This window comes from Molossus molossus, unplaced genomic scaffold, assembly GCF_014108415.1.
Source record: "Molossus molossus isolate mMolMol1 unplaced genomic scaffold, mMolMol1.p scaffold_m16_p_21, whole genome shotgun sequence".
Lineage (NCBI taxonomy): Eukaryota > Metazoa > Chordata > Mammalia > Chiroptera > Molossidae > Molossus > Molossus molossus.
Window position 1 is genome coordinate 24,659,608 of NW_023425357.1, and position 17,006 is coordinate 24,676,613.

The 17,006-nt window shown below is 44.8% G+C and overlaps 1 protein-coding gene across 1 annotated transcript in view; it reads left to right on the forward strand.

Annotated features, from left to right (window-relative positions):
• The window catches only part of PKD1L2 (polycystin 1 like 2), a 93,986-nt gene that overhangs the window by 15,665 nt on the left and 61,315 nt on the right, over positions 1-17,006 (forward strand). Inside the window, 8 exon segments of the mRNA XM_036276055.1 lie at positions 4,393-4,622; positions 5,487-5,492; positions 6,624-7,022; positions 9,431-9,508; positions 12,010-12,059; positions 13,823-13,940; positions 16,635-16,662; positions 16,664-16,840. Coding sequence (XP_036131948.1) covers positions 4,393-4,622; positions 5,487-5,492; positions 6,624-7,022; positions 9,431-9,508; positions 12,010-12,059; positions 13,823-13,940; positions 16,635-16,662; positions 16,664-16,840 — 1,086 coding nt within the window.

Here is a 17,006-nt window from a genome sequence, read left to right on the forward strand (position 1 = left end):
ATCAAAAAACAAAACATGGCCAGTCTCCCAGAAATCCCCCTGTGCCCTCCAAGGATTCTAACATCATCGAAGAGCGTGACCTATATTTGAAACTTATATAAATAGAATCTTATAAAATATATCCTCTTTTGTGTCCAGCTTCAGTTCAATAGTTGTGAACTGAACTACTGTTTTGCATAATTGGGGTTTCTTTTTTTCAAATCGCTGTGTAACATCTCATTGTGTGAATATATATCAATTTACCTATCCATTCTAGCAATGATAGGCATTTTGAGTCGTTCCCCATTTGGGACATTATAAGTTGTGCAGCCATGAACATTGTAGTGTGTGTCTTTTGGTGCATATATGTACACATTTCTGCTGGGTTTATAGCGAGGAGTGGAATTACAGCAAATCCACAGGATCATAGCACAACAGTTAAACTTGTCTACCTCTCTTTGTACTTCGAGCATGTCTTCCCTTTGCTGGCAGCAGTTTCTAAAACCACTTTGCAAAAGTCTTCTCTTCGGGTGAGATCAATGGGAGAGAAATAAAAAAAAAATCCATTTCTCTGCCTTTTAGACAATTTCTGTTGGCACCAGAGTTTAAACATAGCAAAATGCCTTTTCCAGCTAGATCCCTGAAACACTGGCTGGATTTTGCTATTCAAAACCATCCTTCACATATCCATAAAGAGTTAGCATTTTCTTCTTCTAAAGTTTACATGATCTGATATTAACAGTGACCACTCCGACATTCTTCTGAATGCTGGCAGATCTTTCTTCGACCCTTTTACTTTTAACCTATCTATCTCATCATATTTAAAGTGGGTTTTTTGTAGACAGTATATGGTTGAGTCTTAGTTTTCTAATATCCCTTTTGGCACAAGAATTGGTGTGCTTAGAGCATTTACAATTAATGTAATTATTGCTATTGCTGGATTTAGATATATTATTTTGGTAATTGTTTTCTGTTTGGCCCCTCTATCTCCCACCCCTGGTTCCTCTCCTTTCTTGGCTTCTTTTTGATTACTGGATATTTTTAGTATTCCATTTTAACTTAACTACTGGCTTTTTGTTGTTGTTGTTGTTGTTGTTGTTGTTATATCTCTTTGTATTACTTTTTTTAGTAATTGCTTTGGGGATTTCTATATGCCTTTCACAGTCTAGTTAGAGTTATTATTATACTACTTCAAGTAAAATGTTGAAGCCTTACAAACATATAGGTCCCTTTGTCTGTCTATCTTTATGTTGTAATTGTCATGTGTAGGACATCTACATACATGGAAACCCCTTTCAACAATCATACATATTTTAAAGAACTTAAGAGGAAAACCAGTCTATACAGTTACCAAGATATTTACCATTCCTTGTGCTCTCCCTTCATTCCTGAAGTCCTGAGTTTCCCCGGTATCACTTCCCTTCAACTGGAAAAACTTCCTTCACCAATATTTTTTTTTAATTTAATTTTCTGGCAAAATTCTCTTAGAGAATTTCTTTATTCCTGAGAATGTCATTATTTTGCTTTAATTCCTAGAAGATATTGTTGCTGGATATAGAATTATGTGTTGACAATTCTTTTCTTTCAACTCTTTAAAGATGTTGTTCACTCTCTTCTGACCTCCATGGTTTCTGAGGAGAAATCTGTAGTCATTCAAATCACCATTTTCTCTATATGTAATGTGTCATTTATTTCAGGCTGATTTCAAGATGTTTTTAAGCAGTTTGGTGATTATGTGGGTATGGTTTCAAAGGTCTTTTTTTTTTTCCTTTTTGGGCTTTACAGAGCTTCTTGAATCTTTATGTGTTTTGCCAAACTTGGGAAGTTTTCGGTTATTATTTATTTATTTATTTATTTATTTATTTATTTATTATTATTTTTATTTTTTATCCTCACCCAAGGACATTTTTTCCATTTTTTGTTCAGATAGAGTGGGAGGGAGAGAGAGAGAGAGAAACATCGACATGAAAGGGCACGTCGAGTGGTTGCCACCCACACGACCCAACCAGGGCCGGGGACAAACTGCAGCCGAGGTACGTGCCCTTAGCGGGAACCGAACCTGGGTCTCTCAGGACCACAGGCCAACGCTCTAACCACTGGGCAAAACCGGCCAGGGCCAGTTATTATTTTTTCAAATACATTTTTCTACACCAATCTCTTCTCACTGGTGCTCTAATAACACAAATGGTTTCCATTTTAATATTATTACACAGATTCCTGATGCTGTGCTCATTTTTAAAAATGTAATATTTTTTTTCTCTCTGTCCTTCAGATTGGATAACTTCTCTTGCTCTATCTTCAAGTTCATGGGTCTTTTCCTCTGCTGTCTCTAGTCGTCTGCTATTATACTCTCCAGTGAATTTTTAAATTTCAGATATTGTGTTTTTCACTTCTGAAGTTCCTGTTTGGCTCTTTTTTATAGTTTCCATATTTTTGCTGAGAATGTCTTTCATTCATTTAAACAGCATTTACATTTACCTCATAGAGCATGGTTACAATAGCTGATTATAAGTCTTTGTCTGATAATTCCTACATCTGAGTCATCTCAGGACTGACATCTATTGATTATGTTTTCCCATGAAATCTGATCTCATTTTCTGATTCTTTGTATATCAAGTACTTTTGGATTACATTCTAGACATGTTGAATAGTAGGTTCTGAGACTTTGGGTCCTGTTAAAATCCTCTGGAAAAATGTTAACTTTTCTGTTTTGTTGTTTTGGTAGGCAACAAACCCAGTTGGATTCTGACTTGCCTTCTATGAGTGGTGGTTCCCATGTCAGTTCAGTTTTCAAAGCTCCTTGGATCTGTCCCATTCATGTACTTCTTGGGGTGGTGGTTTACGTTCTAATTTAGTTTGCAAGCCTTTCCTATATTTCTTTGGGTCTTTTCTACACGTGTATAGTTTGTGGACGAGCTCATGATTTATGCTGGGTCATGCACTGAATCAGGGCATCCTCATCTCTAGACATCTCCTTTTCAGGACTTTCCTCAATGTCACCAGCTCCCACAGGTCCCTTTTCATGGTTCCTCTGGATAGAAAGATGAATTTCTTTTAGTGGGGATTTGGACGTCTGCATCACCCCACAAGGTCAGTGTAGCTTCGAGAGAGGAGAGCCTGGCACAGGGCCAGGAGGGGGGAAAAAAGAGAGAAATAGCACAAAACAAAAACAGGTATTCCTTCTGTACGCTCAGGCTCACTGACTGGATCCCTTTTCCTGGTTCTCTGGCTAAACAGAGGGGATTTCTCTTGGGGTTTTCATTTTATTTACTTACTGTGCAGTTTCATGACTCGGGCTACTCTTAGAATAAAGCCAAGAGATAAAGGAGATTTTTTCAAAAAGACACAGAAAAGGAAAACTCCCATCTTCATGAGTGAATCTTAAAGTTTGACTTTCCTTCCCAATCTGCCTATTTTTTGTTTGTTTACTTATTACTTTTGAGTCTTCAGGTAGTTTTTTTTTTCCTGATTTCTGTCCAGGTATTTCATTGTGATCAATGGAAGAAATAAGCTATGGTAGGCTTATTCCATTTGGCTGGCACCAAGAATCAGGTTACTGTTATCTAAGCCTTTTCACAAATATGTTCATTTGTCAACTATTTCTCGAACACTAGCTATGTCACAGGCTCTATGCTAGGTGCCGGGTATGTAACAGATACAGCTTAGCAGAGAAGAGTGACAGTGAATAAACAAGCACACAGGCGTGGCTGTCACCCAGGAGAAGCAGCAAAGCTATGGCAGTAAAGGAAACCTAAGGAAGGCTTCCCTGAGGAAGTGATGTTTAAGCTGAGAACCAAAGGAAGAGCATGAGCATGAGCAAAGATTAGTGCACTTACAGGCCTTAAGGTGAGCAAGAGGTGGCATGTTCTGAGAACTGAAAAAGAGGTCTCAGTGTACATACAGTTAGAGAGGTATGGCAGGAGATGGGGAGGAGGTCGGAGGGGAGGTCACGTGCACCTTTGCAGATGATCTCAGAGATTTTTAATTAGTCCCCTTGGGAAAATGAGGCAAAACAAACCCATAATTTTGACATGTTTGGAATCTGACCCATTTCACAGATGAGGAAAATAAAGCTCAGAAAAGTAGGCTGGGGCATAGTATTTTACAGATGAAACAAGAAGACTCAGAGAGGGTATTTGTGTGAGTCACAGAGGGAATAAATGGAACAAGATGGACTCAGAGCCAAATATTCACCTCCACGGTTGGTCAGTGCTATTTCTTCCACTCTCACTTGCTCCAGGGTTCTCACTGTCATCTTTGCAAACACCGAGAGCTTGGTTGTGTAGCATCTTTTCCTTCATCTGTTTATCTTTGCAGAGCAGAGAGGGTGTGAGGTGGGTGACTGCACTTGTTGCATGCATGTGTGAATGCACATGTTTGCATGTTCCCAATGCTGGTAACGTTCTATTTCAGTTTGTCCAGCAACGTGATCCACCAATTCACAACCCCTGGGGAATGCACCATGTTTGCTGAGTGCACAACCAGTGAGTGGCATGTGACGGCTCCTAAGCAAGTGACAATTCAAGACAAGATGGAGAGACTCAGTGTTACTGGGTGCTCTGGCCTGTCCAAGTCAGGAGTCCGCCTTCTCTGCCGGGCTATCTTTGGGGGCCCTATGTAGATCTAGGTGGAGCTCTATGGAGGTGAGTTTTCAGAAATGGTCAAGGTCAAGGCAACCTTGATCTCCCCTAAATTTATCCATCCAACTCCTAGGCTTTAATAAATACTAAGAGCAATCACTTGTCAGGTTAGTTTTTTAGTTATTCATTTGTTTAGCACCTCAAGTGTGCCAGGAATTGCTCTAAGTGCTACACATAGACTAGCCCACCCAGTGTGTACTAACTATTATTATCTCCATTCTACAGATGGAAAAATGGAGGAAATGTTCAGAGGCAAGGGTTCAAAGTTACAGGCTATTAAGCTAGTGAGAACGCCCAGCTTTCTAAAGGCCCTTCTTTGCATGCACATAGCCCCATCTCAAGGATTAAACGTTAAGACACTCCTTATGGTGGGTATTCGAACAGGACTGGGAGTGCTACGGCTGGGACTGCCCATCTCAACGCAGTCAGCCTTGACCAAATTGGTACAGTTGTGTTGCCCCAAGTCAGGGCTGATATTCAGCCGCACCCACTGCTACAGCCATAGCAGCAGCCATGGCTGGTGTCCATTCTCACTGGTCACAGTTTCTTTTCTGATTGGTCACAGACGCCATTCTAATCATGTCCATTTTGATTAGTCAAAGTGTCCATTCTGATTGGTCATAGCAACATTTCTCATTGGTCACAATGTCCATTCTGATTGGTTACAGTGTCCATTCTGATTGACAGCAGCATCTAATCTATTCTGATTGGTCACAGTAGCCATTCTGATTGGTCACAGTAGCCATTCTGATTTATCAGAACATCCATCCTAACTGGTTTGTACCCATGCAGCTTCAGTTGTTAAATATTTTGAATACCACCCCTTCTCTCAGTAGAGACTCTCCCAAGGCAGCATCTTTCCTTAAGGCACAGGTCCAGTTTGAGATCTAGATAGAGGCTTGTTATGTAAACGGTGCAGCTCAGAGCCGCAGAGCTGAGGGCATAACCTCACATAACCTCACACCACCTGAAGCCTCGTTGAGAGCAGAAACTTATAGGAGCTCTAACTGGGCTTTGAACGCAGTAGTTGGGGCTCCTTTCTGTCCGGTATGCTTGTTGGCTGAAGATGGTGGCTGTGTGGACCTGGAGAAGCTTACAATAATCCTTCATGCGTTTATTCATTTTGCAAACGTAATTGAGAGTATACTCTTTGCCAGGTGCGGGAAAGGCAGCAGTAAACCTGAAAGTCAGGATTCCTGCTCTCGGGGACTTACATTATCCACTTCATCATCGTCTTCTTTGTCATCATCACCACCAAACCAGAAACACACTGGTTTAATATCTACTGGGAAGAATCCTAATCTGTTGGTTTATATCATATTTTATTTTTTTAATTTATTTTTATTGTTGAGACTATTACAGATGTCCCTCATTTCCCCCCCTTTGCCCCCTCTACCTGGCTCCCCCCACCCCAGGCCTTTACTGTACTATTGTCTGTACTCATGGGCTATGCATATAGGCATATAAGTTCTTTGGGGAACTAGGGGAACAATGGGGGAGAAAGGGGGTACATCTGTAATACTCTCAACAATAAAGATAATAAAAAATATGAGATAAAACAAGAGTCAACCACAATATTTAGCATTCAGTTAGGACAGCCAGCCCCCACCTGGAAGGGAGCACCGTCGGGGTGTCAACAGGCTGAGTTCTGCTGGGCGGGGCTTCAGGCAGTCAGCTGGGGGAGAAGAAGGAAATGGCTTCACCTGCTCCTGCTCGAAACAAAACTGGAGGCTAATTCTCGAGCATAAACATCAGTCATGGCTTTAAGGCATGTTTCCTTTATAGCCCTCCTCCCCACAAAAATATCTGTCAACAAAACGTTCTAATATTGTTATTACAAACCCAATACTCAGAAATAATCACTGTTAATATTCAGGGGCAGGGTATATTCTCACTTCTAGTTATAGCCATGTCTGTTTTCACAGAGCTTGAGTCTGCATTATCTCATCAACTACATGGTTGTTACCAAGATTCTTAAATGTTTCTTACCCCACCTCAAAACAGGGGTGACTTACACTGTGCTGTCAGAGAACACAGCCCTGGCTGAGTCCAGCACACAGCAGGGCCTGCCCCCCTAGAGTCTGACCCTGGACAGAGCAGCCCAGCAATGGATGGGCCCAGGGATGCACCACCTGGAGATTCCAGCCACCAGCAACACCACCACCTCTGCACCCTCCACAAACATCACAGTCCACTTCATGGAGTCTCTATCAGGGCTGCAGGCCTCCTGGGCTTCTGACCACTTGGAGCTTGGACAGGACCTACTGGTCAATGTCTCAGTGGCTCATGACATCCCAGGAGAGCTGACCTTTGAGGTAGCAGGACTCATTGCATCCTTCTCCCATGAAAAAGAGAGCGTTGGGCAACCATCTGAGATTTACCATGTAGCAGTTCCTCTTGAAGGTACTTGGGGTTGGTGGCTCCCTTCCAAACTCCCCTCCTCTCCCTTCCTAACTTAGAGTCCCGGGTCCTGCCAGCCAGTTTCCAGTGCATCCTCGACACAAACATGGTTAAGAGCATCCAACCTGAGTCACAAAATAAGGCTGAGACAGATACTATCTGCCCTCACGGAGCTTACTGTCATTTGGTACTTCTGACATTTGGGACTGGACCATCCTTTGTTGTGGGGGCTGTCCTGTGCATTATAGGATGTTTAGCAGTATCTCTGGCTTCTATCCTTTAGATATCAGTAGCAACAGCCTCCTAGCTCTTCGCAACCAAAAATGTCTCCAGACAATGCCAACTGTCTCCTGGGAAACAAAAATCACCCTCATTGAGAACCAGTGGAGGACAGCAGGAGTATTCCAATTTCTTCCATTATTTCTAGAGAAGAGTGTGTTTGGGAAACTGCAGTCCATGCCCCTGGGGGAGAGAGGTAAAAACTGAAGAGTGGGAAGAGGGGAGGGACGAGAGAGGAAGTGTCATGATTCTGGCTGGAATAGAGATAGGGCAACTGGCTGGAGGACAGACTGGCTGGCACCAGCCAGGGGACGAGACCACAACATCCATTTGCATTTAATATAAAAAGAACAGAGTCCTTGAGGGCCGCGTGGTGAAGTCACCAGGTCCAGAGTCTCCAGCTCATCCAGGCCCCTGCCCACAGTATTCCCTGCCCTGCGTCTCAGAGGTGTGCAAAAAAGAGAGTACCACTATGCAGGCATAAGGCTGGCATGCCGTGCGCAAGGGATTTGGCAAAAGAGATGGCTGAGAGGACAATAGATTCAAGAAGAAAAACACTGGAACTTTGCCAGAAACCAAAAGTCTGGTTTGGAACAGGAAGAAGTCAGAATGGAATGAAATGACGATGGGAATTATACATAATATATAGGCTGTAATTCAAATGCAAATTAATTGTCATCTCCTATAAAAGTTACTCAGTAGGGGCTAATTGCTAACAATTTCAGCATGCCCCGTGACTTTATGGCTTACTCTTAGGTGGTAAGTAGTCTTCTCCCCACAAGAAAAACAGATTTGGAGGACTCCAGTGATGAAGGGGATGAGGAGGACGGCCAGGGACCCAGGTGGGACAGGAAGGCTCTCACTTGCTGGGGCTGGCCCAGGCCTGGCTGGCCTTGTGCTCAGGGCCCAGCACATATTTGCCATCGCCTCTGCAGGAGCTTCTCTAGGCTCTCAAGCCCCCAGCCTGGGTCCCTCTGCTCCAGGGCTGGGATGATGACTCTCCTTCAGCTGGCCACATCCTCCCAGCGCTTCTTCTGGACTACGGACAGGGTCATGTTCTCTCTGTTCTCCTTCTTCTCACTACCCTCTTCAGCACCCTCTCTCCCCAAGGGAAACATTTGGCCCATAGAAAATTCTTACCTATTCCTTGGCCTGCTACCAGCAGACTGTGTTGCTCCCCAAATGCAGAAATGCAGTTCTTAACTCCCTCCCTCTCTCCCTCTTGCTCCACCCCTGCATTATAGACAACCCCTGCAAGGGCATGAGTAAGGAACTTGTCCACGGGGGCTCCCGACCTCAAAGAACATACTCAGCTTCCCAAGGGTCCCCTCCAATAACCTTCTCTCTGGGCCTGAGAAGAGAAGAGGGTAGCACCTACCACCCTTCCCCATGAGGGCGGAGGGGTAGGATATACATGTATTAGTGCTCTCTCCAAGTAAATCTTTAAAATCCTTCTCTCCCTCTCCACTCCTTCTAAAATCCTGTCATGTCTTTCCCTCTGCTGGAATCTCCTCTCTGATCTAACTAATTTAAAAAAATGTTTGTTTTCCTTTATTGATTTGGGAGAGAGAGGAAGGAAGAGGGAGATAGAAACGTCAATGAGAGAGAACATCTATTGGCTGCCTCCTGCACGCCCCCCACTGGGGACCTGGCCCACAACCTGGGCATGTGCCCTGACCAGGAATCGAACGGGTGACCTCTTCGTGCATGAATCGATGCTCAACCACTGAGCCACACCGGCCGGACTCTCTAACTAATAAGCACTATTCCTCCTTTGAACTATTGCTCTAGCAATCACCTTATCCCATAAACCATTTTACCCCCTGAGGTTAAAGTGATCACCCACCCCGTGCCCACAATGCCCCCAAGCCGGTTCCTACCGTGGTTTGGCACTCTCCTGCTTGTCTTTTAAACCACAGGCCCTGAGGCAGGAACCATGTTTCGTTCATTTCTGTGTCCTCAGAGCCTTTGCACCTTGCCTGACACACCCTGGGCTTCACTGAATGCTCAGAGGATGGAAGGTCCAGGTGCTACCGTCGGGGGACTGGAGAAGCACAAGCTGGGAGAGTTGTCTCAGCGTGAGTTCATCACTTTATTACAACACTCATCACTTTTCACCTTTTGCATTTCAGGCACCTTCCTGGTCACCGTGCTGGTGAGGGACACCTTCTCAAACTTGAGTTTGGAAATCGGAAGCATCACTGTTGTAGGCAAGAGCTTTCCGTATAGAACTTGTGACCAGGAGTCTAGGGTATTGTACTTGCTTGGCATCCAGTGAAGAATTCTGCAAAGCAGGACCCTCAGTACTTATCTTGCTCTACAGACACTGAGAATTCTCTGGTTATCTAAAGAGGCAACGATGCATGCAGTAAAACATTAACCATCAATACAGAATTCTAAACCATCTGAGTTTGTATTAGTTCTGATGCTTTAGGCTGCAAGTAGCAGAAAACCCAACCTATGTGGCTTCAGTTCTTATCTCACATACTAAAAAGTTAGGAGACAAGTAATTGCAGGGTTGATTCAATGGCTCAGTGTCAGCAACAAGGACCCAGGATCAGTTGACTGCTCTGCTCTGCCATCCTCAGAGATGTTGCTTCATCCTTAGGTTTGCTTCTCATGCAACCATGATGGCTGCTACAGTTCCAGACATCACATGTCAACCCAGCATTGTCCAGCAACAGAAGCCCATTTCCTCCTGTGCACTACTTTTTATTAGCGAAAAAATCTTTCCCGCTAGTCCCCGGCAACCTTCTCCTTAGATACCATTGGCCAGGGTGGGGTCATGTGCCCCAGCTGTAGGGAATGCTGGGAAGTGGGTATTTAGCATTTTCAGCTCTGTGGGAGAAGGTGGAGTCCGGCGGCCAAGAGGCAGGGATGGGTAATGTCTGTGGGGTAGGCAGCCAACAGTAGCTGTCATAGAGATTAAAGATCACCTTGAATGTGTTTGCCAGGACTCTTTGAGTAGCAAGGGACAGAAAAGCAGTTCTAATTAGCTCAAGTCAAAAGGAAATTTCTATCAACTCAGAAAGTGAGAAGTCCAGGGTTTGGGTGCAGTTGGATCCAGCCACTCACTGTCTCCAGAAATCTGCCTCCATCTCTTGGTTCTATGTCACTTTGTTCTGGTTCCCTCTTCCCAAGAAGTAGCAAATGGCCCCAGGCTTCAGCCCTTAGCCCCAGAGGAGAAAGAGCGCCTCTTGGCTGATATTTCCAACAGAAGTCCCGAGGCTGCCTCTCACTAGTCCAAACTCGATGCAGGTTCCCTTGTGGACCCGCTGATGAGATCAGGAGGAAGTTGTACTCCGTTTGGGCAGACAAGGATCACATGTCCAGTCTGGGACATGATGTAAGGCTGGCTTCAGCCATACCAAGGAGAGCAGGGGAGAGATAGTTCTCCAGAGAAAATATCACCCGTAGATGCTATTACAAAGGGGGTATGGATGCCTGGACAGGGGGAAAGCCATCAGCTATCCATTCTATTGTCCACAACCCTCCTTTTTCACATATGGAACTTGAGTCCCCGAGAGGTTAACTGACTTTGCAAAAGTTGATTCATGGCAAGATCAGAGGTAGCAACCGTTTTTTATTTCTTCATTCAGTGTTATTGGACCATCTTCCCAGCTCAGGTTAACAAAGTCTTCAGTGCCTGGCATCTTAATTTGCTTTGTATAATTTTACAGACCTTTGAAGCTATAGTTGTATGAAAGAGATTTCATTGGGAAAGAATTTTCCAAAGATCAGTAGTACCCAGATCTTAAAATATCCAAGTCACTGGAGCCTAGCGAATCTCATGGAATGACCCCAAGTTCCTATTTTAATGGCTGCACTTTAATTAGACTTTAATCATATTCACATTTCAGTATCTTCAGAGCATATCAATTGAGTGTACCTTTTCCATTTTTTAAACTTAACACACTAACATTGTTTGCAGATACATAGATTACAAAGCAATGTATATATAGCACAGCCTTCAGTCCTTCTGGAGTCTTGAGAAATAGGAATTGCTTTCAGCCTTTTTAATAGATGAGGAAGCTAAGACTCAGAAAGAATAATTAACCTTCCCAGGTTCACCCAACCAGTAAGAGGCCAATAAAAGAACCTGGAAACACACCACGAGGTGCTGAGGCTGACTCCTACCAGCTTGCCAGAGCTGGTTACACCCATCTCTTCTCGCTCCACATTCAGCGAGGTCAGCTTGGTAGCTTTTGTAGGCATCCAGATGTGGGCAAAAGTAGATTTACCGTTTTTTTTGTATGGAAAAAGACATGCAGGTTATGATTGCTATGATTTTTACAAGAGCTTTATTGAATATGTTTCACATACTCACAACTGTAAACCTACTTTTGCCCACCCCCGTACACCATGGAAATGAGCAAGTGCTCCAAATTAGGGCTCCCACTCCAACTTTCTCAACTGGTGGCTAAACATGAACAGCATACAGCTGCCTGTTGGGCTCTAAATCTTGTGTTTTCTCTGCATTGGCAGCTGCATGCCTCCTCCTTTGCTGCCAAAGAGGTGTCTTTAGCCCAGCAAGAACATCATGGTTTGCTTTTGACCATTTCCCTATGACCTGAAGGATTGCTATGTTCCCCTAAATCATCTCCGAAGATAGGCAGGCTCCCTGGGGCTCGTCAGCATACCTTCCGACTCTGTCCTTTGGCAGCTTGACAAACACCACCAAAACTTGACATTCATTCCCCTGTGTTCACAGCTCCTTCCAGTCTCCAAGAACCGTCTGGAACATTGAGGAAAAGAGTGTGAGTATTTAAAACAAACAAACCACTTAACAGCACGAGAAAAAGAGCCCAAGCATTCTGTTTTGTTTTTTGATTTTGGTTTTTCAGTGCACTAGGAACCACCAACATTTCTTCTGCTTGAAGAGAGATCCAGAAGGATTGAAATGAAACAAATCGTGTTCTCTATTCATGTTATGAATCCATAGTAAGATATCTAGAATATGTACATATGTTTTAGCCATCTTGGAAATTAAACAGCACACGCCTAAAAAACATCAACGAGTAAAAGGAAAAAATTACAAGGGAAATTTAAAAATATTTCTAAGTGATAATGACAATAAAACTTATCCAAATTTGTGGGATGCAGCCAAGGCAGTGCTCAGAGGGAAGTTTATTTCTTCTAATTCTTATATTAGAAAACAGGCCCAGGTTTGTTAGTTTTTATAGCAAGACTCCATCTTCGACTCCTTGCTGTTGACATTACTCATGCATGAATCTATTCAATAACAAAAACTTATTGTGCATCTACAATGTTAAAGGCTTGGTATTAGGTGCTGGGGATACAATGGTGAATAAAAAGACATGGTCCCTGTCTTCACGGTCCATTAATTCACTTCATTAATAAGTGAAATTAACAAACATGTTAGCATATAATTAGAAATTCTGATGTGTCTAACTAGAACCAATAAGGTACAATGACAGCAACTAATAGGATGACCTAGCAATTGTGATCAAACAAGGACCCTTAAGAGGTGACATTTAAGGGGGGACCTGAAGATAAGACAGTCAGCCATGCTGGAAAGCAGAACAAGAGCTTTCTGGGTGCACGGATTAGAAGGCTCTGAGGCCTGTGTGGAGAAGGGGGAGGATGTAGGAGGTAACAGAGAGATGGACAGAGGTCAGTTTACATGGGGTCTAAGGTGCCAGGGGAAGAGGGTTTGGGTTTATGATCAGGCCATGGGAGACCACTGGGGGTTGAATTCTGCTGTAGCCTCAGGTTATTCCAGGCCAAGCCCTCTGGACACGAGCTGTCTAACAGGTCCTACCAGAACTGACTCCAGGAACACACCGTATGCGGGCTGATTCCTCTTCCTAGAGTCTACACGCTCTCCCTTGTTGCCCAGCTCGCCTTCACTCCTCCTTCACAATAGCTCTGGGGTCCAGTCCTCTGGGGAGTTTGCCTTGAATCCCAGCTGTCTGCTCTGTGGAGGTAACAGCTCGGCGCCCTCCTCTCACCAGACACAAGAGGATGCACCTCACTAGCTTCTTGAATTTGATCCCCAGCAATCCCAGGAGTCAGATGCTATCAAGCCCTTGGAGGAACGGAAACTCTGAGAGGCTTAGATACTGGCCAGAGGTCCCAGGGCCAATGATCCAGTCTGAGATCGGGTTGGCCCCAAGGCCTACATTCTTAACCTACTGCCCCCTTCTCCTACATTCTCACCATCTCCTGAGCCCCCTCTCCTGTAGCAGTTAGCACTCTGTGTTTTAATCGTTGATTTCTTCATCTGTCTTCCCTACTAAATGGAAGGGAAGAGGCCAGATCTATATTCTTGTTTGTCTAGGCATCAAGCGCAGGCTCTGATAATGCACTTAACACATGGTGGACACTTAGCATTGAGTCTACATTCCAACTAAAGTTACTTACCCACGGATCCATCCCGAGGGGAGCCAGGCAAATCAGAAGGGTCAGTCTGCAGTCCACACCTTGGCACAGATTACTCTGAGGTGGAGAGTGGGGTGCCAGCTGCAGAGAGGTGTCTTACGAACTAGCTGCTTTTTCTGCAGAGAGATAAAGGTGATGCGGAGAGACACGTGGAACCTGGTCAGTACGTGGATCCTTTCATGACAGTGACTCTGGGCTGGCCGGATAGGGACAAGGACTTCCGCTTCCAGTGGTCATGTGGTAGGTGGCCTTTGAGCTCTGGAGCTGTCCTGTCTCGCCCCAAAGTGATGGATGGCAGTTAGCTTTGCTGTTCTTTTTCTTAACGTTCGCACCAGTGTACTCATGCCTGACATTTTGTGTACCTTGTACATGCCAGAGATTACAAGTTCCAATGGAAATGGGAGGTAACGGGGCAAACCAAGGTGGGGGTGCCCCTGAAGGCAGCAACAAGGAAATGCATCATCTGTAGAGAATTTGAAAACTATAACAACCCTTGCCCTGGCCGGTTTTGCTCAGCGGTTAGAGCGTCGGCCTGCGGTCCGGAGAGACCCGGGTTCGGTTCCCGCTAAGGGCACGTACTTCGGTTGCAGTTTGTCCCCGGCCCTGGTTGGTCATGCGGGTGGCAGCCACTCGATGTGTCCCTTCACGTCAATGTTTCTCTCTCTCTCTCCCTTCCTCTCTCTCCCTCCCACTCTATCTGTACAAAAAATGGAAAAGTGTCCTCGGGTGAGGATAAAAAAAAAAAAAAAGAAAACTATAACAACCCTGAAAGTCAGTCTGCTTTTGTATTCTCACTACAAACAACGTCAGTGATAAAAATACTCCTCCCCTCTTAGGTGGATCCTCCCTTTCACCTCCACACCCTTGTTATGCCACCGGAAAGAGCCTAGAGGGAGAGAGTGATGAGGCATTTTCTGACCAACCAAAATTGTAGCATCAGTGCTTATTTTTAAGAAATGGTTGTCCTGGCCCTGGCTGGGTAGCTCCAACGGTTAAAGCACCATCCAGATTCCCAAAGGTTGCATGTTCGATCTTGGTCAGGGCACATACAAAAATCAACCAATGAATGCATAAATAAGTGGAACGACAGATCAGTGTTTCTCTCTCCTGCCCCCCCCCCAAAAAATAAATAAAAATTTTTAAATGTTAGCAAGAAAAAAAGAAAAAAATGGTTGTTCTCCTTTTCATAATATGTTCTAGCTAGATACACATTCTTTTAGAAAGAAATGAATGTCATTCATACTGTACATGCTGCTTTCGCTACCTTTTTTTTTCATTGAATAATATATCCTGCTTTTTTTTTTTTTAAATCTTCACCCAAGGATATTTTTCCATTTATTTTCAGATAGAGTGGGAGGGAGGGGTAGAGAGAGAGAGAAAGAGAGAGAGAGAGAAACACCGATGTGAGAGAGAGACATCAATTTGGTTGCTTCCCGCACGACCCCGACCAGGGCTGGGGACTGAACCCCAACTGAGGTACATGCCCTTGACTGGAATTGAACCCGAGACTCTCTGGTCTGCAGGCCCACACTTCAACCTCTGAGCCAAACCAGCCAGGGCTACCTGCATATTTTAATGTCTCTATCTTGATATTTATTTATTTAATCCTCACCCGAGGACATTTTTCCTTTTTTTTTTTTTGTTCAGATAGAGCGGGAGGGAGAGAGAGAGAGAGAGAGAGAAACATCGACGTGAAGGGACACATCGAGTGGCTGCCACCCGTACGACCAACCAGGGCCGGGGACAAACTGCAACCGAGGTACATGCCCTTAGCAGGAACCGAACCCGGGTCTCTCTGTACCGCAGGCCGATGCTCCAACCGCTGAGCCAAACCGGCCAGGGCATTTTTCCATTTTTTGTTCAGATAGAGTGGGAGGCAGAGAGGGAGAGAGAGAAACATCGACATGAAAGGGACACATTGAGTGGCTGCCACCCACACGACCCAACCAGGGCTAGGAACAAACTGCAACCGAGGTACGTGCCCTTAGCAGGAACCGAACCCGACTCTCTCTGGTCCACCGGCCGACACTCTAACCACTGAATCAAACCGGCCAGGGTTCTATCTTGATATTTATAATAACTACATAATAGACTGTCAAGTTGATGCTTGATCACTCATTTACCATCGCCCTCTTTTGGGACATTTGGATCATTTTCAAATGATTTATAAACACTGTAATAACATCTTTATAGTTCAATCTTCATAAAGACATCTGTAGAAATGGAATAATTGCATCAAAGTCATATAAAATGTGAAGCCTTTTAATATCATTGCTAAGTGGTCGGAATGTCCTTCTGAATATTGGTTCTTGTTATCTGAATTAATCAAGGATACCAACAGAGTTTAGGTGACTGAGCTGATGACCTGACCCCTGGTCGTGTCCTGGGAATGACTCTCATGCTGGGGGCAGTGGATAAACATCAATCAACAGAAGTGAAGGGCAAAGGATACAGAGACTTACTGAGCTGGTTTTATAAAGCAGGAGATGACACTGCACCTCCCAGACGGAGGGACAGCTGTCCGGGTCCCCAGTGTGCTCCACAGGCACATGCAGCTGTGGACAATCATTTCCACGTGGAGTGAGAATTACACCAGTGACAAGAAGCTGCCCTGGACACTCTCCCAGGCAGGACTCCTCTCCTGTTCTCTGGCGGCCTGCTCACTAGTGCAAGTCACTGGTGCAGGACAAGCGACAGACAGATCCTGGTTTGCTCAGAGTCTGGGTGAAGCGTGGGCCATTTTCCCAGGAGTGTCTTTCATCAGTACCATTCCTGCACCTGCAAGTGAAATTAAAAAAAAATTTTTTTTATCAAAATCTCTATTTGAAGTCAATTTTCTTATCTCTGACCCTTTTCTTCTAAAAGCCCCAAACCAGAAGGTAGCCAGTGTGTCAAGTTCCCTGGATGGATAGTGTGTGCCGATCTCTGTCTCAGGCCGTTGCTGGACTCAGTGGAGTGACTGTTGAGAGGCGGCTGCTCTGCACAGACCGGAGGGAGCTGGTGGTTCCGCCGCCCTGCCTGCCGCCACCCGATTCTGCAGTCACGCTGCGCCTGGCCATCTGGAGAGGCCAGGAGCTGGAGAGGCAGGAGGCGCAGTGCATCTGTGTGTCCGCCACCCTGGAACTCAGGCCTCGAGTCAGGTGAGGCTGAGACAACAAACTCCGGCAGTGTTGCCAGGTATCCGTAACTCGGGCAGCATTTACTGAGAACCAACCCTGTCTGGCGTGGACTTAGAGCAGGGCTTACAGAGCTGGCCAAAACCAGACCTGGTCTTAGTTCTTCTTTTTTTTTTTAATCCTTACCCAA